This window comes from Danio rerio, chromosome 13, assembly GCF_052040795.2.
Source record: "Danio rerio strain M-AB ecotype USA chromosome 13, GRCz13ab, whole genome shotgun sequence".
Taxonomy (NCBI): Eukaryota; Metazoa; Chordata; class Actinopteri; order Cypriniformes; family Danionidae; genus Danio; species Danio rerio.
In genome coordinates, this window is record NC_141033.1 from 8,787,644 (window position 1) to 8,810,983 (window position 23,340).

At 38.2% G+C, this 23,340-nt stretch overlaps 1 protein-coding gene across 3 annotated transcripts in view; it reads right to left on the reverse strand.

Moving 5' to 3' along the window:
* epas1b (endothelial PAS domain protein 1b) overlaps positions 1–23,340 on the reverse strand; it is a 70,719-nt gene that overhangs the window by 11,735 nt on the left and 35,644 nt on the right. For all 3 annotated transcript variants that reach the window (XR_015505150.1, XM_087277964.1, NM_001039806.3), the window contains 9 exon segments: positions 20,249–20,400; positions 18,893–18,977; positions 15,164–15,276; positions 14,879–15,081; positions 12,584–12,690; positions 1,970–2,117; positions 1,583–1,788; positions 1,039–1,229; positions 835–948 (listed from right to left, as the gene is read on the reverse strand). Coding sequence is in view for 2 of the 3 variants with exons in the window: in XM_087277964.1 (XP_087134090.1) it covers positions 835–948; positions 1,039–1,229; positions 1,583–1,788; positions 1,970–2,117; positions 12,584–12,690; positions 14,879–15,081; positions 15,164–15,276; positions 18,893–18,977; positions 20,249–20,400 (1,319 nt within the window). In the remaining variant the exon portion in view is untranslated.

Genomic DNA, 23,340 nt, shown 5'->3' on the forward strand with positions numbered 1-23,340 from the left:
AAGCAGGAGATATCGTGATGACGTGTGCAGGTGCTGTAGTGCTGTCCCAATTCTTAGAGGTAAATTTTGAAGCCCTTCCCCTTAACACTCGGTTTTAAGGGCCAAGAGGAAGGGGAAGGGGTAGGGGTACAAAAATCGAATTGGGATTGGGTCTTAAAGTCAATCCATAAATTTTTAAGTGCAGTCTTAATCAGAAAAACCAAACATTGTGTTTACACATTTTATAAGAAATGAAACTACAAAGTACTGTTAACAGTAATACTTTTTATGGTTTCAATTGAACTTACAAGCGTGAACTTACACTTTATAATACTTTTCCTCCATGTACTAAACTTAATCTATGATAACTTACTAGTACATTTAGAAATTTACTAGTACATTTTTTAAATCCAGTGTTGAATGTGCTTAATAATTGATCAAATTGAACTAACTTGAATAAACAAACAATTTGGGTAACACTTAATTTTGATGGTCCATTTGAGTATTTGTAGACTGTTTGCTTAATATCTGTTGATACAAATATTCAACAGACATGCAACTGACTATAAGAAACTTTGCACTTTCATGTCAACTTACACTAAACCCAACCCCAACCTAACAGGCTACTTATAATCGAATGATAATTAGTTGGCATGTAGATACAATGTAAATTAAATTTAACATACGGACCATCAAAATAAAGTGACCACAATTTGATATGCCCCTAAAACAGTAATGCTTCGAAAATATATATTATTCCTTGTTAGTTCATGTTTAACAATGTCATTTGCATTAATCAAGGCTAACAAATGAGGTCTTACTTATAATTAATATTAAAAGCTGAATTTTTTTAACCTCTTGGTTGCGGGAAGTCTTTGCCTCTTGCGTGTCCAAGGAAAACAGTTTCTCTGTCAACTCAACCTTTAGGTCACTGTCTACAGGGGTGTAGTAATCATCTGGGCTGCTGGGCTGTTCAGTGTATAAAAGATGACATGCTAAAAAACATAACAAAAATAAACATAATATGTAGCAATGAGAGCATTTCATGTTTCGGTTTACCGTAGAGCAGCTGCTTAGGCTGGGAGTTGCACTACTAGGAGGTGCAGATTGAGGCACAGAGAAAGTGGTGGCCATCTTGGCCATTTCTCCAGAGTAGCTTGTCCTGTGGCCATCATGAACAGGGTGAGAGACAGTCGGTGCAACTGAAGAAACTTTGTTGTACACTGTGTGCTCCTCATACTGAGACTGACCTGAAAGGAAAGGAAAGAAATGTTGTTACATGACATAAAATAGTGATAGGCCGACATCAGGATTAACTACATTTTTTGGGACATTTTGAGATTATAAAGGCCAGTTCCACTTTAAAAATGCATAGGAAAAATCCAGGGATTCTTTTCAAATACTATATTGTTTATAAATGGATATGCAATCTTGACTAGCAGTACATACAGCAAAGAGCCACTTCATCATTGGCAAACAACATTTGCAAGTTTTGTTTTCAACTATTCAACAGATGTTCGTCATTGGCTACCCTGTTCCTTAGATATTGGTACAGGCCTCTGGAAGTCCTGCATCAATCCAAAAACATCACCATTGTTCTCACCAAAGTCAAGAGAGATGATGGTGTCCCCAGGTGTAGGTGCCAGCTGCGTGAGATCTTCAGGCTCCTCTTTCAGTTTGGTGAAGAGCAAATCAGCTGGATCGCTGCCCAGGGCTTCTTTTGGACTGAAGAAACCATTCAACTTGTGAGGCTTGAACAGAGACTCAGTCTGGTCCATGGAAAAGATCAAGGATTTCTCCTCAACGTCACTATGAAAAGAGAGCACAATGGGAAATTCATGGCACGGTCACTTTCATTTTTTGGGCAAGCTCTTTGGTTAAGTTGTATTTTTTGTTTCTTATTTAATTTTAAGCATCAGTGAGCAGAGGACAGTGCAGATGCAGTGCAAACACATCACAAGCTTTGTCACCTTTCTTTTTTGTGCCTTACCTCAGCACGTAGTTCACGCACACAATGCACTGGGGCTGGGAGTTGCGGCTGTTGTAGATGACGGTACCCCGGGTCTCCACCCACACATAGCCCCCATTCTTGGCCAACATCCTGTACTGACCACTCACTGCCTGGCCTTTAGTGCACACTAGAGAGGGAGGAAGAGAAAATAAAATAAAAGTCATCTTGAGATGTAAAAAGACTTATTTTTACACCATGGCCGGTTCAAATGTATTGTCAGAGATCCCTAAAACAATATTTCTGAGGCTAAGGGGGTCTTAGTAGCTACAACATAAACTGGGACAGACAGCCGGACCCATCAGGGAAAAGCTAACATAAGCAACAGGACAAACAGAGAGATGCAGACAATGAAGGATTGCTGATCTGAGTTTTGACAGTCTGTCTCTATGGCACGTTCGCCTTGGAATCGGTCCAGATCTGCCGTGGGAAACCATTGGTCTCGGGTCATACGGTTCATTCCCGGCCTGCGCATGCACTGCTCTATAGGGCAGCAAAATGCAGCGATAGAAAGCGTTGGGACTCAAAACACATTCAGAAAGGAAGTTGAAAGACAGAGATTTAACAATTTTTCGGCAATTCAAAAAAAGATTTATTTGAACACATAAATATAAATATTATTCATTCATTTTCTTGTCGGCTTAGTCCCTTTATTAATCCGGGGTCGCCACAGTGGAATGAACCGGCAACTTATCCAGCAAGTTTTTATGCAGCTTATGCCGTTCCAGCCGCAACCCATCTCTGGGAAACATCCAAATCCACTCACACTCATGCACTACGGACAATTTAGCCTATCCAATTCACCTGTACCGCATGTCTTTGGACTGTGGGGGAAACCGGAGCACCCGGAGGAAACCCACGCAAACGCAGGAAGAACATGCAAACTCCACACAGAAATGCCAACCGAGCCAAGGATCAAACCAGCGACCTTCTTGCTGTGAGGCGACCGTGCTACGCACTGCGCCACTGCGTCGCCAATGTAAATATTACAATACATACAACTCTTTTTTTTTCAGTTTGTTGGAAAATAATGCCTGTACAACAGCTTTAGCCTGGTTTATACTTCTGCGTCGTGTGATCAGCATGACCTGCGGTACATGCCTTGCATGTTGCCGTGCATTTATAGTTCTGCGTGCTGTTTGTGTTGCGCTGCAATAATACTTCCAAAACACCAGCTGGCAGTAGGTGTTTATGTTCCCCTGTGTCGAGTTTTTTTGCTGGTGTTTTGTTTTTTTCTAAACGCTACCCTAAATGTACAAGTGGCTCAAACTTGCTCATTTTAAGATGGGAACCAGCGGATGTGCAAGAACTTTAATCATGAGGTAAAGACAAAACAAACGTCTCCATCTGCAGCTCCTTCACAGGACTCGACATTTGTTAACACTTGCTCCAATGGGTTCGTGCAGCTCTCTGTCCCGCCCACACTAGTCAGCGATACCATGCCCACCAATCGCGGTGAGGGCTATGCAAAGTCGCAAAGGCTGCGCCGATGCATATGCGTGCGCTTGACGCAGAAGTATACATCCGGCTTTAAGCTTAGCCCAAAATAGGGTCATGCAACAAGACAATAATCCCAAGCACACAAATCTACAACAAAACAACTGAAAAGTAAAAAGGCTGAAATACTCCAAAACTTCCCCGGAATAATTTGAGATTGATAAAGTGGACATACAGGCATCTGAATTATATGGTTTTAATTATAGGAATTACAGTCTTTTCTATCTAGGCTTTTTTCTTTATATAAATAACAACATTATGTGAGAGGTTAGGTGTCGTTCATCTGAGGTTTCATCCTCTCATTTTTAAGACCATGCAAAGACCAATAGTTTTTTTTTTAAGGAATGTCCAGATCAAATCACCTGATTGTAAATCGGGCCCGAACACACGGTTTCAGACTTGATCGGAAACAGACGTTACCTCCCGATCATGACTCGAAGAAATCGATCAGGACTGGCAAAGTAGAACACGGAAGCAGTCTGAAGCAGAAAGCGTGAGTATGTATGCGATCTGGGTGTATTCTAAAGTTATTGAGACTTTTTAGTGCCATTGCAAACATCCTTGATGAGAACAGAAACAGGCTCAAACCTGACAAGGTTAGTTTTCATTAAGAAAAAACACATTTCCTTCTGCGAAATTTTCTACTGTGCTGACGGTAAAGCAGGTCGCACACTAGAAGCGCCGCTCGGCGCCGCAACACGGCGCGTACATGACAGTTTAAGGTATCACACACCAGACGCGCACATTCGAATGATATTTAACATGAAACTAATCAGATGGCGCTCTGTGGCGCGGCTGAAAAATGAACTGCGTCCTGAGCCGTCGCCGGGCGCCGCCGACAGCCGCCGACTTGCGGCGCCGGTGTGTGTATCCTGATAGAAACCTATGTTTAGAATTCTAAAATACATGGCGCTTCTGGTGTGCGACCTGCTTAAGAGTTAGGAGTGCAGTTCCAAAAAGCACATTACTGGCTTTGCAAACACTGTTTCAACCTTTTTTTTGTTTAAAAGTCTGCCGTGTATTTAAGTTGAGGTACTATTTTGTTTTACTTTCTATTTTTTATATTTACTGTTGCACTGACTAAAGTCTAATAGTGAAGAATTTATGTTTTTATTACTTGGTTGTTCAAGCTACCTCACAGAAGTGCTCTGTTTGTTAACAGAGTTGTTGAATGTTAAAATAAGGTGAATTATATAAAAAAGGAACATCCTAGATCTGTTTCTTCACTCTTTATTCTTTTTTAATGTATTATAGAAGTATTGGATGGGGTTTCGGTATCGCTAGATACTCAAAATTAAATTACTCGTACCTGAGAGCAAAAAACACCTGATCGGGACATCCCTAGTCTTTTTGCTTCTGAGAGTGCTTCTTAATGAAGGAAATTGTTTTTTGCCTCTTCTTCTCCTTCTTTTCTGGTTTGTTTGATAAATTATGGAAACACAATTGAACTCATGAAAAGTAGCACAGGAATATGAGAAAAGAAAGAGACTAATACGAGGCAGCCCCACATTCGACAAGCCTAATCCAGATCAACACTTTTTTTTTCCTTCTACACACTTTGAAAAGGCTCTAATTGCATGTTAACGTCACGGTGGACAGAAGCCACTCCACATCCAGCATCTGATTAGGATGCAATCTGGGACACCTGGCCAGGCAGAGGAGCACCTTTGCTGCTGACTGCTGCGTTCTTATCTCCTCTGTCACCCCTAATGGGGTTCAAGATGTCCTAATGGCTGCTCCGGTCATCCTTAATAGGGCCAATCCAATAAGGCTCTTTTGAATCGTATTTCTAACTCAAACATGTATGCGAAATCCAATTTGTCTGAAATGCAATTTGACTCGGGGGGGCTGGCAATCTCACATATACTGTATATTGTTGTTTACTGTGTGCACACAGTCTGTGTTTGTGAACGTCAAGGGATATTAGGTGTCATCTGTGCATAGCAAGATAGAGATGAATAAATTAAAGCTAACAGGCAATTAGGTGCAGGTTTATGTTGTATGTGTGATGAGATACTTTATATTGCTTAAAGTTTTGAAACATCTCCCTTCACATGCACATGAACATTAATCACACCCCATTCTTCATCCACAGGGTTTAATGTGGATTAATATGGCCCTACCTCTTTAAAGCAATAACAGCTTTAATTCTTCTGAAAAAGCTTTCCATGAGGATTAGGACAGTTTGTGGGAATTTTTGACCATTCTCCTATGCACAATTTTGAGGTCAGGCACTGATTTTGGATGAGAAGTTTCATAGCTCCGTCTGCACTCTATCCCAAAGGTGTTCAATGAGTTTTGAGGTCAGGCCAGTCAAGTTTCTCCACACCAAACTCACTCATTGGTGTCTTTATTGACCTTGCTGGTGCATCAGTGTCTTTATCGACCTTTATGGACACCGGTGCGCAGTCATGAAAAACGGCATCCCCAAACTGTTACAACAAATTTGGGAGTTTGAAGTTGTCCAAAATGTGGTATGCTGTGGTATTCTCCACCATTAACAATTAATTCACAAAGATAACTCATCAATTAAGAGAAAACGGTTCCCTAATGTTGATAAGTTTATTATGATTAGGGAAGCATGAACAGACGTCCTGAGTAAGATACCATACTTCTGGGTCTCTTGTGAGCGAAATACAGTCCCTGACAAAAGCCTGGTCGCTGATCTATTTTGTAGAAACACCTGCTATTAACCAGACTTTTAATTAATCAATTGGTGTTAGAAATAGCTCATATAAAAAGATAAAACCCTCCCAAATAATGTTTAAAGCACTGAAATAAATTAGTTTCACTGAAAAAAATATTGATGATTTAATCAAGACAGAAAGGTCAAAAAATAACAATAAGTTGTCGCCTACACAAAAATTGAACTAATTCACTCCAAATATAAAAATATTTCAGCAAATTAATCCAAATTTAATATCTTGTATGACTTTCATGAGCTTGAAGGACAGCATCCATGCGTTGTAGCAAGGATTCATACAATTTATTAATGAAGTTATCAGGAATAGCAAAGAAAGCAGTCTTCCATGCCTCCCAGAGTTCATCAATATTCTTTGGTTTCTTTTTCCATTCTTCCTCTTTCATCCTACCCCGCATATGCTCAATGATGTTCATATATCTGGTGACCGGGCTGGCCAGTCCTTGAGCACCTTGATCTTCTTTGCCTGGAGGAACTTTGATGTGGAGATGGAAGTATGCGAGGGAGCACTATCCTGCTGCAGAATTTGGCCTCTTTTACGGTTGGGAATATAAGAGGTACAGTAGCTAAGATTTCTTGGTATTTTAGACTATTGATGTTGCCTTCCACCCTGCAGATCTCACTTTAGTCAGAACTTAGTTCAGAACACTTTAGTCTCAGGGTGAATCTAAGGCATGTTTGCAGAAGTCTAGGTGCGGTTGATGTGAAGGTCTAGTGTGGGGTTTTTTTTTTATACACACATGAGACCTAATTGATCCATTATTAATCACAGATGAAATTCAAATAACAAGGAGATAACATTTATGTTAAAAAATATTGATTAGAAATATATTTCACTGGCACTTTCAACTTGATTTGATTCCAATTTGGTCAATGTGTACACAAGCAACAAGACTTTTTTCAGGGATTGTATAAAACGATCAGCGAAAGTGAAAGTCAGGTCCCATGTAAAAATGAAAAGACACCAAACACACACTCACACAAATATATATGCATGTTAGTGTGTCTGTATTATCAATAATGCAATCCGATAATACACTACTTTGAGAAAAATGCATTTTTCCGTGTATTTTGTTTTATTGTATTTTTTTTTTTCCCCAGAGGCTTGGGCTATACAAATTAGACGATAAATAATCAAAAATGCTAGCAGTGGCTGGCAAAAAAAATGCTGGTGGTGAAAGAGTCAAGTGAAAAACAATCCCACACCATAATTCCCCCTTCACATAAACTTTACACTTGGTGTAGTGCAATCAAGCAATACTGTTCTTCTGGAAACTGCCAAACTCAGACTTGTCCATCAGATTGCCAGACAGAGAAGCGAGATTTGTCACTTCACAGAACATGTCTCCACTGCTCTAGGGTCCAGTTTCAGCATGCTTTACACCACTGGATCTCACGCTTGATGTAAGGCTTGGATGCAGCTGCTCGGTCATGGAAACTTATTCCATGAAGCTCTATATGCCTGGTCTTGAGCTAATCTAAAGGTCACACAAAGTTTGGAGGTCTGAAACTATTGATTCTGCAGAAAGTTGGTGACTTTTTCATGCTGTTCCTCTCACCATCTGCTCACCCTGCCCGTGCAAAGCTGAATTTTCAATAGCCACTTTGTCTTCAGCATTCCTTCGGAATCCATTAGAATATAGCCATTTGGAATGTACAATAGTTATAATATTTATTCATTCATATCAGTGTTAAGGATGAGTGGAGAGTGTGAGACTTATTCCACTAAAGACCCCAGTGACAGACAAGTCTCCATCAAGTGAGTTAGTCTGAACAACCGCCAGTGATCGACTTAGTACTGCAGCTTCTCAACACTGAATGTCCAATGTTCTGACAGCAGCTCTGCACAAAACGTTTAGCCAAGGAAAAAAATGGTCTTGCCCATATAAGCCTGGTATTTGTTGAAATTTTTTTTTTTACTTTTTTTTTTCAATTGGTGAAGTTTGTTCCTCACCGCTGTCGCCACTGGCTTGCTTGGTTTGAGACTTGCGGAGCTGCGCAGTGGTGGAGTTGCTCTTCAGTGTTAGGGCTTTCAGCGGTGACATTTACATTACACTGAACTGAACTACACTGAACTTTAACAGTGAACATTATGTGAAGCTGCTTTGACACAATCTACATTGTAACGTGCAACAGAAAATGAAATTAATGAACTAAATTGTTGAAACAGTATTTTAATATTCTTTTTATTAACAAAATGCTTTCTCCCTGAATAGAAATATTAATTTATCTGTCCAGAACTAGATTATTGTTATTTCACCTGTGTAAGCAATATCTCTCATGTATTTTATGTTCAATGTACTGAATAATTTGTATTTTAAAGTGCCCCATTTATGGACTTATGGAAGTTACCTGTCACGCGGTTTGTAATACACTCTAATTAAATTAAAACATCCTGCTGAATGTTTAAATTGGAAAGTGTACTGTATCATGTATAAAGTAATTGTCTCTCAAAGGAAAGAGTTAATTAGGGCTGTGCGATACTAAAGACAAATCTGAAGTGGGATAAATAATGCAATTTATTTGTGTAACAATATAGAATGTGCTGGCAACAATGTCAAATTTCAAGTCCAGCTTTTTCATAGAGAATGTTCAGGCAGGCAAAGGTCGAAATGGGAAGAAACAACAATATCAAAGTAATCCACAGAGTGTAATCCAGAAAACAGGTGAAAAGTATGGGGCAGGCAGATAACATTCATATATGGGAAATCAGTCCAAGAATCACAACACGAATCGGGCAGAAAAAACAAGAACGCTCAGAATTTCACACTTTGCAGATCAACAAGACTTCGCAAAGAGAGAGAGTGACTGGAGGGTTTATATAGTCGGAGTAATCTTCAAATATTTGTTTCAGCTGTGTGAGAGAGAGTGTGTCCAGATTGTTGTCAGCTGTAGCGGAAGATGATGTGCGCAAAGCATCCTGGTAGTTGTAGTCCATGTGGTGGCATGTGTGGAGTTCTCCTGCTATCTGCGAGCACACAATCCCTTGTGATTGTGACAATACGACATTTGATATAATATTTTGAAAATGTCATAACCAACATGCAGTTCATATTATTTCAGGGAACGGATCATGTCGAGTGGTTAGGTCTTTGCTGTTTTATTGCATTCTTAAAATGGCTTGAATTGCTTGGTCAAATTTCAGCATCCATACTAAAATAAAATTGCAACAGATTTGTGTTGAGAAAAACAGCATGACCTCTGCTTGGTTTCTGAGATGTGTTTTGACATGTGACTATTCAGCCTGATGTGCTGAAAAGTCTTTCAGAGAGTGTGCTATTGGCAGGCACACAAAGCTCCTTCTGTATTATATCGCTCATTTGTTGCAAACCATTGCGATATGCTCATTTGCGATATCAAATATGCCCTACTGTCGATTCAGAGTCATTAAAACAAGTCATTCTTCAAATTCTTGTTTTGATCTGAGCCATTTCATGGGGATGTCTGAATGAAAAATTGCTCGCCCACTTGTTGTGCATACAGACCCGGGAGAACATGAACCCCCCTTCCTCAAACGCTGTATAAGACTCTGTGGATCATGAAACCGTTTAACCTTAATCTGTGTTCCCTTCATTTTACTGACGACCTACCCTACAGCATGTGATTCGCAGACCGAAGGCTATAGTATAGACATAGAGGGGACTTTGTCAGACCTTGGCAGGGATTTTGTCAGTACCCAATTTATTTGGTCAAACTCCTTTTTCTTTTGAATAACAACCTGAAAGTGCGATTTAAATGCTTCATGGTCTCTTGTAGATCTCTCGTTAACCTCCTAACATCACTATCTATTTCCTCATAATTGTCTAGAAATGGGTCTATTAATATGGAATGTTTGTCATTATAACTTGAAGTTTTGATGAAGAACAGAGCAATAAGCTGACGTAAAAACTGCAGTGTTTTATCAATACATTCCTGCATTGGTTGGACACATATTTATGGCTCGTAAACTCTGGAATTGCCTTCATGATAATGTCAGAGGCCCAGACACACCTCGCAGTTCAAAACTAGATTTTAAAAACCTATCTTTTTAGTAAAGCATACACTTAACGGTATGATGCATAAATGTGCTCCATGCAGGTTTATGCTCGTTTATTTACACTTTGAACAGCAGCTACGCTAATTATTCTCTTTATTCTCTATTTCCACTTGAGGATACTCATCCCGAGGTTCCAAGAGACTATGCCGTGCCACTAATGTGATCTAAGACCTGCAACGAGATGATCCCAAGGTTTCCATAATCCTGGACCAGGCCCTATCCTGAGCAGCTACTGGCTTGGTCATGGAGGAGTGGAGAGCATGAGAGCAGTTCTGTGACGCTCCAGGGACAGAAGAGTCTTTGCTGATATCCAGCATTCTACAGCCTCCGTTGCCTGGACTGCAGCTTTGCACAAGATGTTTAGCCATAGGAGAAAAGGTTGTGCTCAACTGAGCCTGGTATCTCTCCAGGATTTTATCCTTCACTTTCACCAATTGGTGAAGGTTTTTCCTCGCCACTGGTTTGCATGGTTCAGGATCTGTAGAGCTGCGCTTAAATGGATTTGCTCTTCAGTGTTTGGACTCTCAGCAGTGAATATTAAACCACACTGAATAGAGCTAAACTGAAACTCTGAAAACTGAACTAACACCGTTTCAAATCACTATAATCTTCTATGTTAAGCTGCTTTGACACAATCTACATTGTAAAAAGCACTAAAAATAAAGATGAATTGAATTGAAAGGTTAATATAATCCACACATGACAAGCCACAATCCAGTAGTGATGGGTTATTCTTGAACCATTTGTTGATTTTGAATGATGTGACGTGAGAACGCACATGCGCACATTGTTTAATCTGGAGAACATTAGTTCTTTTTTCGAGTCTTTAGTTTTTATTTTATTTATTTATTTTTTTACATACACCCTGACGAGATGCTCATTTAAATTGCTACTTTTTTTTCTATATTAAATCTATTCATTTACTCTGAACTGAGAGTCCACGTTTGGTTGTCGATTGCAGAGGAACTTTTGCATTAGTATTTTTATTTTATTTTTTGAGATAACCAACCCCCACAACCTTATTTTATTTATTATGACCATGCTGTTTTTCCCTAGAATTTTGGGCGATGTGTCCAGGCACGTTTCCTGGTTCATTTGACAAGTGTGAGTGCTCCGAATCTTGCCCAGGCACAGTTCAGTTGGCCGGCCCTGGCCCGTTTGGAAGAAGTATGCTAAAGCACGGTTTGGTTGGGCTTTGGCGCTGTACACTATTAGTGTGAGTGCAAAGTGTGCCTGAGCTAAGAACTGATGATAAGACGTCACTTTTAACCCTTTGATGCACTATATGGACCTAAAGAGACCCATCTAAGTTTATTTTATCTATATCTATTTTATAGCTTGTGCATTAAAGGGTTAAGGGACTGTTTTATATGGAATTAAAAATTATTTTTACTTTTGAATGAAGACAAACTGTCATAGTTTATTAAAGACGCAAATCCACATCAGCTACACCTTTAGCAAACCTCCTAATACCTGCAGCATGATGACTTAATAATTTATAACCGTCAAAAGTCCTGGAACTGTTCCGCAAAATATTTGACTTTGTGTCACTGCATCCCAAATGACTAAAAGGGAGTATATTCGTGCCTAGTGAGAGTACACCTTAAATTTCACATGAACCGAAAGCTGCAACCACTTTTTTTTCCAAATTGTGACAGTTCCTAGAGAAACAGCATATTAAATGACAAAACAGTGGCCGTGGCTTTTTATATTTAACTGAAAAAAAAAAAAAAAAACGGAAGTGGATTTTCAGCATTCAATTAAAGATTAGAAGGACAAACATTTTCATAATGACATGCACAGATTAACTGTTCACCACAAAACGAGTAATGTGAGCTAACAAAATCATATGAAAGTTTTGATTTCAGGGGGACTTTTGGAGACAAATAATATTAGCGCATAGTATGTACCTAATGGCTTGTTGTTGTGAAGTTGTAGATATCAGATAGCAGTTGCACACAAAGCGTTTAAATGCTGACTTGTTCTATGTTTAAGGGTTGAAACTGTAAACCTTGGGAACGCAACCTTGCCACCGTAGCTGACCTGAGCCTCTGCTTTCTTAGAACAAGACCAACTGCTCTTGCTTTCTAACCACACTCTCTAATCCTCTTCCCTGGTTCGCTCACATGGCTTTATTTGATGCACCCAGTGGTAAGGCGGTGCTACTGTAAGTGTGTGTGTGTGTGTGTGTCTAAGTCATATGATTACACATGTGAATGTGATTTTCTATTAAATGTGTTCAATTAAATACCAAACACCTACGTAAAGCATGAATAAAAAGGAAAGAAAGGTTAAAAAAGTTTCCTTACACAAAATTGTTTGCACAAGTAAAAAGACAAAAGGGTAAAGGAATGACACATACGGTTCTGGTGGCTTTTGGTGACATTTTCAGCATCCAGAGCATGGTAGAACTCATACGCAGATCGTCCGAGAAGATCTTCAGGATTGTAGCCCATCAACTCTGTAACCCTAGAAAAGTGAGAGGCAATTAACATCAACTTACACATCCAGCCACTCACACGCACAAGCATGCACAAAACACACTCACACACTCAGTCTGCCTAAAGAGCTTAAATATTTTCTTTGATCAGTACAAGTTTAGTATTTTACAGTAAGCCAGTTTAATAATGATCCATTTCATGTGATTTGTTTGGCTGTTAACATGAACCTTAACTATGGTGCCTTGAGAAAGCCAACATAATCAGGGCCGGAGCAAGCTGAACTGCCGCTCTAGGCAGAGGACGATCACGCCGCCCTCAACCCCAATGTGAAAACGAAAGTGACCGGTTATGAAAATGAAGTGAGGTGTCACAGACCTCTTTTCCGGCGCACTATGCGCAGATATAACCGAGGACGCGCGGGTGCTGAGGGAGGGGGGTGTCGCGGACTCTGCGCTCTTTATTCTGCCTCCCTATGCGCGGATATAACTGAGGACGCGCAGGACCTCAATTCTGCCGCCCGACACACAGGTGCTGATGGAGGTGTCGCTGACGCCGCCCTCTCAATTCTGTCGTCTATGCGCGAATATATCTGAGGACGCGGGTGGTGAGGGAGGTGTCGCGGACATAACTGAGGATGCGGGTGGTAAGGGAGGTGTCGCAGACGCCGCCCACTCTACACTGCCGCCCTAGTCGGCCGCCTAGGTCGCCTCTATGGATGCGTCGGCCCTGAACATAATGTTATACTAGATAAACTTATTATTCTTCTTCGGTCTTCTTCTGAGAATAATTTCTATATGCATCTAACTTTTTAACTATCTAGTCCGTTTAAGCTACAAACACCTAAATTACTTCAAACTGGTCTGACTCGAGTTGCTATATCTTTTCCAACTGTTCCGACTGACCCGGAAAATTTAGAAAAGTCCCATTGACTTAACATTGGACTAAACTTTGTGACATCATAACTTTGCACCAGACTAATTACAGATTTTCAGAGATTCAAATTTATGAAATTATAAAATGCTCAATTACAGACTTGACAGACAGGCATGACATGAAATATAAACACAATAGTTAATTTAGTTTTCCATGTTTATATTACATTACCAGATATTATGATGTGGTTAATTCTCTTCAACTCCATAAACTCAATAATTTTACTCTTTAATTAAGAGCACAGAGCAATAATCTGTGTTTGCATGAAATGAATGTTAAATGTTAAATGAATGTTTTGGAAGTGTGTGTTTAATGTATTGAGCTGATCCTTACACTGAAGTTACATAATGCCAGACAGCTGCAGGTCACTGACTCGGTGTGAGTGTGTGTCTGCAGTTCTCTGTGCATTACAGGGCCTTCTATTCTCCAGCCACTGAACTAACTAATTCTAAACAGAACAGGGGCTGGAGTGAACCTGAGCCAATCACTGGGAAAAGCTTTTATAAGAGGTTTTGTAGGGCTAGAAATCAAATGCAGTTCTGTAATACAACATTATTGGTTGTTTAACGAAGGCCTAGGACTGCATTCCAGATAGTTCCACAAATGCTTAACTCTAAAAATGTAATAACCATGTTTTAAACTACCCTTGTCTAAATGTGTGTGCACTGACATCACAATAATCACCATAATCACCACTGGATGGCTGTTTAGGTAAGTTAAATGACTCTACTTTCCTCTCATTCTCCAGGTGTCATAAGTCAGAGCTCTTTTAGAAAGTAGGGCATGTTTCAAAAGCTACTATAAAACATTTCAGCAATTAAGCAATCATTGCTTACATTAAACATGTCTCATCAGGTCTTTAATATGTTTCTTTATCTGTTCTTTGTATTTCTTTACACAGGTTAAAGAATATGCATAGGTACAGGGATATAAATACAAGTAGATAAGTACACCCCTCACAAATCTCAATTCATGAAAACGCAATGTCCACTACAAAGGAAACAAGTCAATGGGCAGGGTCTCAGGAGGCTATACTTTCTTTTTTGCATGTCATCTAATTTACACTTTCTCTGGTTGTCTTTAAGATTCATATACAGATATACAGGAGACCCACAAGTCTCGTAACTCATTCTGGAAATGCATTAGGTCTTCCTTTACCATATTACATCTAAAACACAGAAACAATGGCAGGGAATAGGCTAACAGGTTATGTACTGTTCACAATAAATATTCATAAATTATTCCAGTGTCAACTGATAAAAAGTTCAGTGTAAAGAGAGTACCTTTCATCACAGTAAGTATACTTCATGTCCATGCTGTGGCGACTCAGAAATGTCTTGCTGTCGAGCGGTGTGTCGATGTTTGATGGATGGACAATAGGTTCGCACATCATGACCACACAAGTGAGCGGCGGCTCCTTAAAACCACACAGAACTCGTGCTGGGCAGCCGTTACACACCTTTAGATGACCCGTGCAGTGTAGAACCTGACAGAACAACCATTATCTTTATGAGTTACACCAGATCTGACTTCAGGTTAGCACTTATTTTAAAGGAGAAGTTATTGACCTTCCAGCTGGCTGACTTAAGGTTGACGGTGCGCCCTCGATTCGTGACTGTGCATTTCATTCTCATGAAGAAATCCCTCTCTGTGCTCAACTCCTTGCCTTTCTTTCCAATGCCTGCAGATTAAACCACACACACACATACACAAAAGAGAGTCTTTGGTTAGAAATGGTCAAAAATCCTAGGAAAACATTCCTGACATTCTTCCTCTGTGCATACGGAAGCTTAAACTTAACTAAAATATTTTTTCTTGGGTTATCAAATTCCAAAACATCTTACAGCACTTTCAGCTTTCGATATGATCACTTTTATAAAAATAAATGTATTAGCTAAAACCAAACATATTTACACATTGAAGCTAGATGAGATTGTTTATATAGTTAATACTGGACTTACTCTTAGCGAAGAGTTTGGCTTCTTGACTTACGGTAATGTTTGCATCAAAGTGAAAAGTGTTTTAAAAGTTTCGGTTCCTACAAAATCTGAACATTCTGTTATGGTTTACTTACTGTCATTGCATTCCAGTCACATATGACTTTGGTTAATCTTACCAACATTACTTATTTTTATTATTTTTGAACAAAATCTGTGAGATTTACATTCATCTATTGAAAATTTAAGAAACTAAAAGTTCATTCCAAACTTCACAAGAACTTTGAGTCTTGTGATGAGATATGATCAGATTTAATTTTATTAAAAGGGGTGAAGAGACAATGTAAAGACCCAAAACCATTGGTTTCCCTAAGATATTTAATGCGGTTTTATAAGAATTTTTGCAATTTATAAGTAAAATAATATCTGTAAAACAAAATTGATATAGTAACGTTTTCTTATAAAATACATTTTGCGTAAATATAAAAGCAAGTTAATTCTTTGACTAACCTATCAAGAAAAACATTTTGAATTACATTTCTTCACTCCTAATGTCACTAAAATATTGAAAATATAAAAAAAATATTGAGAAAATAAAAAATAATGAGCTCAAACTGAGAAACTAGCCCTTGTGTTGGTTTCATGCTGATTACTTTACCAAACAATGTTTGTTTTCAACATGCACTCGCTGCATTTAAAAGTAGACACTTCAAGCTTTCTATAGATACGTCTCATGTCTGTGTGTTTTGTTTTCGTGGAGTTTTAGTGCATTTTACTGACGTGCTTCTAAAAACAGTTTGCAAAGAGTGAAAAGAAAGAATGCCTACACTGTTTATTTCCCTCATTTTGCAAAAGCACACACTTGTGTTGTTATTGTGAGTGTACACAAAAAAAGTAGACACCTCGATTGATGTATAGCTCTTATCTGACGGTTCAAAACTGAAAGTGTAATAAAAGTTCTTTTCTGCATTATCAGGAAAAGACGCTTCAAAATGTGTACACACTGTTTTTGACCCCTGAGGGTTTTTTCAACACATCCTATAATTTCTAAAACAACAATCTTTACCAAATGGTTGATATGTCCGTTTATGGTAAAAGTACCAGAATTAATACATATATAATGAAAAATCTGAAAATAGTGTAAGTGTAAAAGTGAAAGTGTAGGACCGATTTATTTAGGAAAATATTCAAAATAAAATAAGAAACAAGTGTGATAGTGCCACAGAATTATATTTGTTAGATTTTTTTTATTTTTGTAAATCAACAATGCTGCATAGTGTAAACCAATATGTAAATGGTTATTTTAACAGTCATTATTTAAAACTGTCAAAATACAGTCAACTATTGGTAGAGCAGCCAGTTATGTGAAGTAGACCCCATCATAAAATCCCACAGAAAAATCTCAAAGGAACAAGTGCCTTAATAGGAACCCCCATTCAATTATTTAAAGCTTTTTGTATCTGCAGTCAATCACAATAAGATTTGAGAATGTGAAAAGTAGAATGTAAAAGTAGTCTTCCTGGTTTTGATGAAATCACTGCATCACGCTAACATATGGGAGCTGTTGATCTTTTCTTTACATTTTGACTTTCTGGCCCTTTAGTATACAAACATAAACTTAACCAAAGTCTTATGGGTTTAAATCTGATGTAAATGATGACTTGTTTTAATTTTTGGTTAAACCATCCCCTAATCTCAGTGTGCATAAACCAAACCCCATGAGTAGGCCCACACGGAATCTGCACGCGCAGAATTCCGCAGATTTTTAGCCTATCATTAACTCTGTTTATATACTTGTGTAAATCTATATCTGTTCAGTTTTTAAATTAGTTTCAGTAATATTTTTGACTAAATAATTATATTATCTATAAGCTAGCGTGCCCTAAAACAGTGGTAAAATTCACGTTTAGAAGATATAAAACTGATATCAACATGTAAAGCTTGAAGTTTGTCACTTCCCCCTAAATAAATCAACAGTTTTAGTCACGTCAACCCATACTACAGTTTCTCATAACACAACTGTCACGATAACCAGCGATCGTACTCCATAAGATCGCTGGATTTCACTCTCTATAACCATGGACTACAAATCCGCCATTTCTGGACTACATTTTCATACATGCACTCCGCTCACACTCACACATGCTTCCTCATCTAGGCTGATTACACTCGCACCACCTGAGGATTGTCAGAGACTGATTGCACACACTATTTAAGCAACACACTCACTCACTCCCATTGCCGAGTCTTGTTATCTGTATAATAACATTACAACGTGTTTTCGTAGTCTTGTTTTCTTGTGTTTTGACCTCAGCCTTGTTTACTTTTTGTCTCCGTCTGCTGCCTGCCTTCTGACCACTCGCCTGATCCTTTGACAATGATTCTAGACTTCCCCTATATATCTGTTGGCACCTGTACTGACCTTTGCTTGCCTGACTTTAATTAAACCTGCATGTGGATCCAAACCTCAGTTGTTTGTGTCACTCCCCATGGTTACAACAACGCTATTGGCTGGGGTTGGGTTTCGTTTGAGATCAAGTCAAACTTCGAATAAAAATGCACATTTCAACGCACTTCGTGGGAGATTTAAAGAAGCAAGAGTAATAGGAAAGTCGAAAGGTCAAATAAAAGAGACATATAATAAAAGAAGTGAGTATTGTAGGTCATTGTTTTGGTCATACTGTATATCAAATCTTCTATATGTTTTTTTTCCATTAGGACTTTACATATGTGTTTAGCTATTTCTGAAAGTCTGTGCTAAAGTGATTGGTTTCCAGGTTCCAGCTCCTCTTCTTTTATGGCCAAAAAACTTTAGTCCAATTCATCTTAGAGGAGCCCATAAGAAATCACCTGCAGTTCATATTACATTCGATACAATTTTGAACTGGGTGCTGAAATGTTAGATGCTTTAATAATCACAACTTGGTAGGTAATTTAGGTAATAATATGAGCATCAGCGAACTGCCCCAAAGCCTATTAACAAATAAAGTCAGTAATAAACTTATCTGGGCTTCCAAACAAAATGCAAAATAACTCAAGAGGCCAGTTATTAATTTCAGGTAAAACAACTTATACTGAATTTAAAATAAACCAAATAATAATTAAAAATCTGTTAAATGGTAGATGGGCTAAACTGGTCATGTTTTATCTCTGCTTAACGCATTTTACCATTGAAAATCTCCCATGATCTCATTAGATTATCTGTCACAGTTTGTATGTACAGTAGGCTGACCCCTCAATAGCACTTCATTAGTCTACTTCTGTACGATTAACTGCTCTCTGTCATTCTCACATAAGCTTTGTCTATTTTTATAGCAGGATTGGCAACTAGTGAGGCTGAATAAATAGAAAGTGACATACCGGCTTTGAGGCTGAGGTTCTCGCGGATCTCTTCATGGTCACAGGGATGAGTGAAGTCGAAGATGCTGTGTCCTGTTAGCTCCACCTACAAAGAAAGACATGCAGGTGCTGTTATTTCATTAAACATCGGGCAATCTATTTTCAGCCCAGGGTCAATAACTACATTCAATTTTAAGAACTGAACACTTTTATTCAGAAATGACAATTTGAAATTGTTACAAATGTTTCAGTAACGAAGTGTTTGTTTGTTTTATTTGCAATAAAAGCTGTTCTTCTGAACTTCCGATTCAACAGAGACCTAAAAATAATTTTCAGGTTGTTTATCTGTAACTATTATACACACGCATACTTGTTTTGGTGGTTTATGAAGACCAACTTCATTGGCAATATCTATTTTATTCTTTTAAAACCACTTATTATATCACCTTAACCTAACCCTCTCCCTAAACCAGTTAAAGTTAAAATATGACATATATTAGTTTTGATTTAGGACACATGGCATGTCAAAACCATTATACAAATCTGTGATCGTAAATCAACAAAACCCACATGAGTGCACACACACACACACACACACACACACACACACACACACACACACACACACACACACACACACACACACACACACACACACACACACACACACACACACACACACACACACACACACACACACACACACACACACACACACACACACACACACACACACACACACACACACAGCTAATTCGGTTGCTTAAATTGAAAATTATATTAATTTTCATTAAAATTAATGTTTTCATTTTTAATTTTTAATTTAAAAGTAAAATATGTATAAATATAAGTATAAATAAATTTTAATAATAATATTAAAATAAGTTTTAATTAATGTTTTACTCATTCCCGATGTGTTCAACATCAATTTCTTAATTCTACTGAAGTTAAAACATCGGTTTACATTGGAAAACAGGGCACCTTTTTGTTATTTTAGGCATTATGATTGGTTCTTGATTCGTTTTGTGAGATTTACACTCCTTATAATTTTTTTTTTTAATCTGATAACAAATGTATAACTGGGAATGGTCATACAAAACAGCAGCCATGTGTAAGGAAGCAATTCCCAGGCAGGAGATAAGTCCAAAAGCTTTGACAAGAGTACAAAAAAGTGACACATCCTTCCTCCTATACAGTACTTAAAGGAAACGGGCTTGTGCTGTGGTTAATAATGGCATCTTGTAAGCCTGTGATTAAGTGAACCCGAAGGAAATGGACGCTAAACAGACAAACAGCTAATTATAACAGCACTAATGTGAGTATCTGTCTGGACTGCGATTCGATTCATGTGTTGATACAGTGTGCGTTACTACTCACCTGAGTGAGACCCATGAATTTGTTGATGTTCTCCGATAAGAAGATCATGTCTCCATCTGATGTTACCACTGTAATAAAGCCACCGAGTGACTTCAGATACCAACTGTCCATGAGTCTGTCTGCATCTGTCATTTCAGTGGGAGTAGCGTAGCCTGCAATACAGCACAAACACAAGAGTTTTAGAATGCATGTTAGTGTGTGTGCACACTATACTAGTCTTGTTCTAGCTCTCAAACCCTTGGCTCACATCCAAAATAAACAACAGCAACTTCATCCTGCTACTCTGAACCCTCCTAACAACAGTGACCTCTGTTTTGTCACTGCCCTTAGCTCCACACACATATTAATACAGGCCACAAAAACTGACTCACAGAAACTGCCTTCAATTTAAAGAACTCACAGTACAATGCAGAGTTTTTAAAATAGTATTTTTTTGTTAAATAAAGATAAAACCTAGCAAAAATGGGTAAAATGGGCAAAAACTCTAAACTAGACAAACCACAAAGTCTGTGAAAGTAATTTTTGCCTCTTTATATAGTGTACAGTTCCACAATGCAAGTGAATAGTTAAAGGGGTGCAGTTTTTTGGTAGACAGATATTAGTGTCTTTTTACAAATTCTGTTGGCAGCAGCTGTGCAAAATATTTAGGAGAGGTGCTATAAAGAGATGCACTTTTAGGAATTCATGCAGAAAATACACAATGTTTAAATACTCAAAAGTTTGTGTGATTAACTGCTGATACAAAACTATAAATAATACATTAGAGATTTCGGTAACACTTTATTTTGATAGTCCTTTTGAGTCCTTTAGAGTAGACTGTCTGCTTAATATCTGCTCCTTCAACAGACATTTAACTGACTATAAGAAACTTTGCAAGTACGTGTCAATTTACACCAACCCCAACCTAACAGTCTACCTATAATCTAATGAGAATTAGTTGGCATGTAGATTCAATGTAATAGACCATTAAATTAAAGTGACCGAGATTTCTATTATTTGACAATCAATTTGGATAAACAATAAATTTATGAAAAATCATGACTACATGACTGGTAATACCACCACTGAAATGCGCAAGGGTGCCAAACGTTTGCTTGAGTGCTGCAGTAGATCTGGCAGAGCTTCAGGAGGGAGGTGGTGTGGACAAGGACACGGAGAACAGAGCGGCTCCACATTGGGGGGTCGGAAGCCTGTGATTGCTCCAGTGTGCTTCCTTCAGATAAGAAACTTTCTCAAGGCCCATTGAGAGCCCAGGGCTGGATTTGGGCTGAGCCTGGAGACCGTGGCCTCAGGAGAATTAGAGTAACGTCTTTGAAGGGAGTTCTTGCCCTGCGGCTTTCATTATGGGATGAAACAAAACCAGAATAAGGGTTTCAGAAATTGATCACAGAGAAAAAAAAACCCTGACCAAACTGAAAATCCCATCGTGGATAGACATGTATCATGATAAGAGGGAGAACCTGTGCTGTAAAATTATTGAGTACTGATTTCAAGAACATCTGGCAATGCTTTTTGTCCATCAACATTACAGGATATGTACATACTGTAATATAAAGGTAAGCTAATGATTGTTAATAATAAAAGCCAAGTTAAAAGGCAGATAAAAACAATACTAAACCAAAAGAAACACCTAAACAACAACTAGGGTTCCTACATCGATTCCAACTTAAAATTCCAGCTCTTTTCAAGCATTTTCAATGAGAATTTTTATGCTTTTCTAGCAGCTAACAACCACAGTAAATTCCGTTTATATATGCTGTACTGTATGTATTGTTTTTCATTTAAATCCATTGTGCTATTTAAAAAAACAAAATATGACATTTAATTTAAATTGTTGAATACTTTGGAGCATAGATATTTTGGATAAATCACCCAAAAATGTAAAAAAAAAAAAAATAATAGTAAATAATAAATAAATAAATGAATAAATAAATAAATAAATAAATAAATATAAATAAATAAATAAAATCAGCCATTATTTGTAACTTTAGGTGGTTTCTAAAACAAAATCGGTCAGTGTTGTTTTTATTCTCTCGTACACAGACCTTTACATTTTCACAGCTGTAGCTCCCTGTCATTTGAAGGAAGGCATTGACTAAGGCCCCGTTTACACTAGCGCGTTTTAGTTTTAAAACGGCGTTTTAGAATGAAAGCGATCCGCGTCCATACTAGCGTTTTTGCACAGCTCTGCGTCTACACCAAAACACTGAAAAACGCACATTACGTGACCACACACACACACTCTCTGGCATGCACTGCTGCATATCTAACCAGATGAGAGCTGTGCTCGGAGTGTTCATCAAGGATCTAGCGCTGGATCTAATCTCACTATATTTGTTAAACGTGGTATTTAATTAATCTTGTCTATATCTAACAACATATTCCCCGACTTTGGTCTTTTGAATCTATTACTTGCTCTCAGGTAATGTGCTTTGGCTGAGCGCAAAGATAAGTTAATAATTAGTGTAACCATGTACATTTTGCATATTGACTGATTGCGTGCCTTTATTTCCTATAATGTATGAACTTATTGTACGTCATACTTTTATAATGGCCATTATTGATTATTAAAACTGATATTCAGCAAAAGAGAGGGGATGTTTCGTATTTTCAATGAAAATGAAAGGAGGCAGTTTTGTTATAGGCTCCGATTTGTTATGAATACGCATACAGTGAAGATGACGCTCATATAAATATGCAGCATGATGTCTCAACATTTCTGCTGTCTGTTAAGTTGCTAATATCGAAATGAAAATAGCAGTTCCTTATAACATGTTTTCATTTTATTGTTAAGATCGTATCCAGGATGAAAGTGAAAGAACGTATCCAGGATGATGTAAATGAGGTTATAAAGTAGACTGTTCCCTTTGAAGATTTACCGACATGTCCTCAGGTGTCTGTTTTCCATATCAAACTTGCGAAGTCTGAACTTACAAGTAGAGAATGCAGAACTGAACTGTGTATAAGCTACCTAATATTGAAAAGCCCCAATCAGAGAGGCGAATGTCAGCAGCCCCGCCTACATTTTCAGATGTCTCCATTTTCCCCCATCCACATTGAAACGGAGTAGCAGTGTTTTAGAATGAAAACAG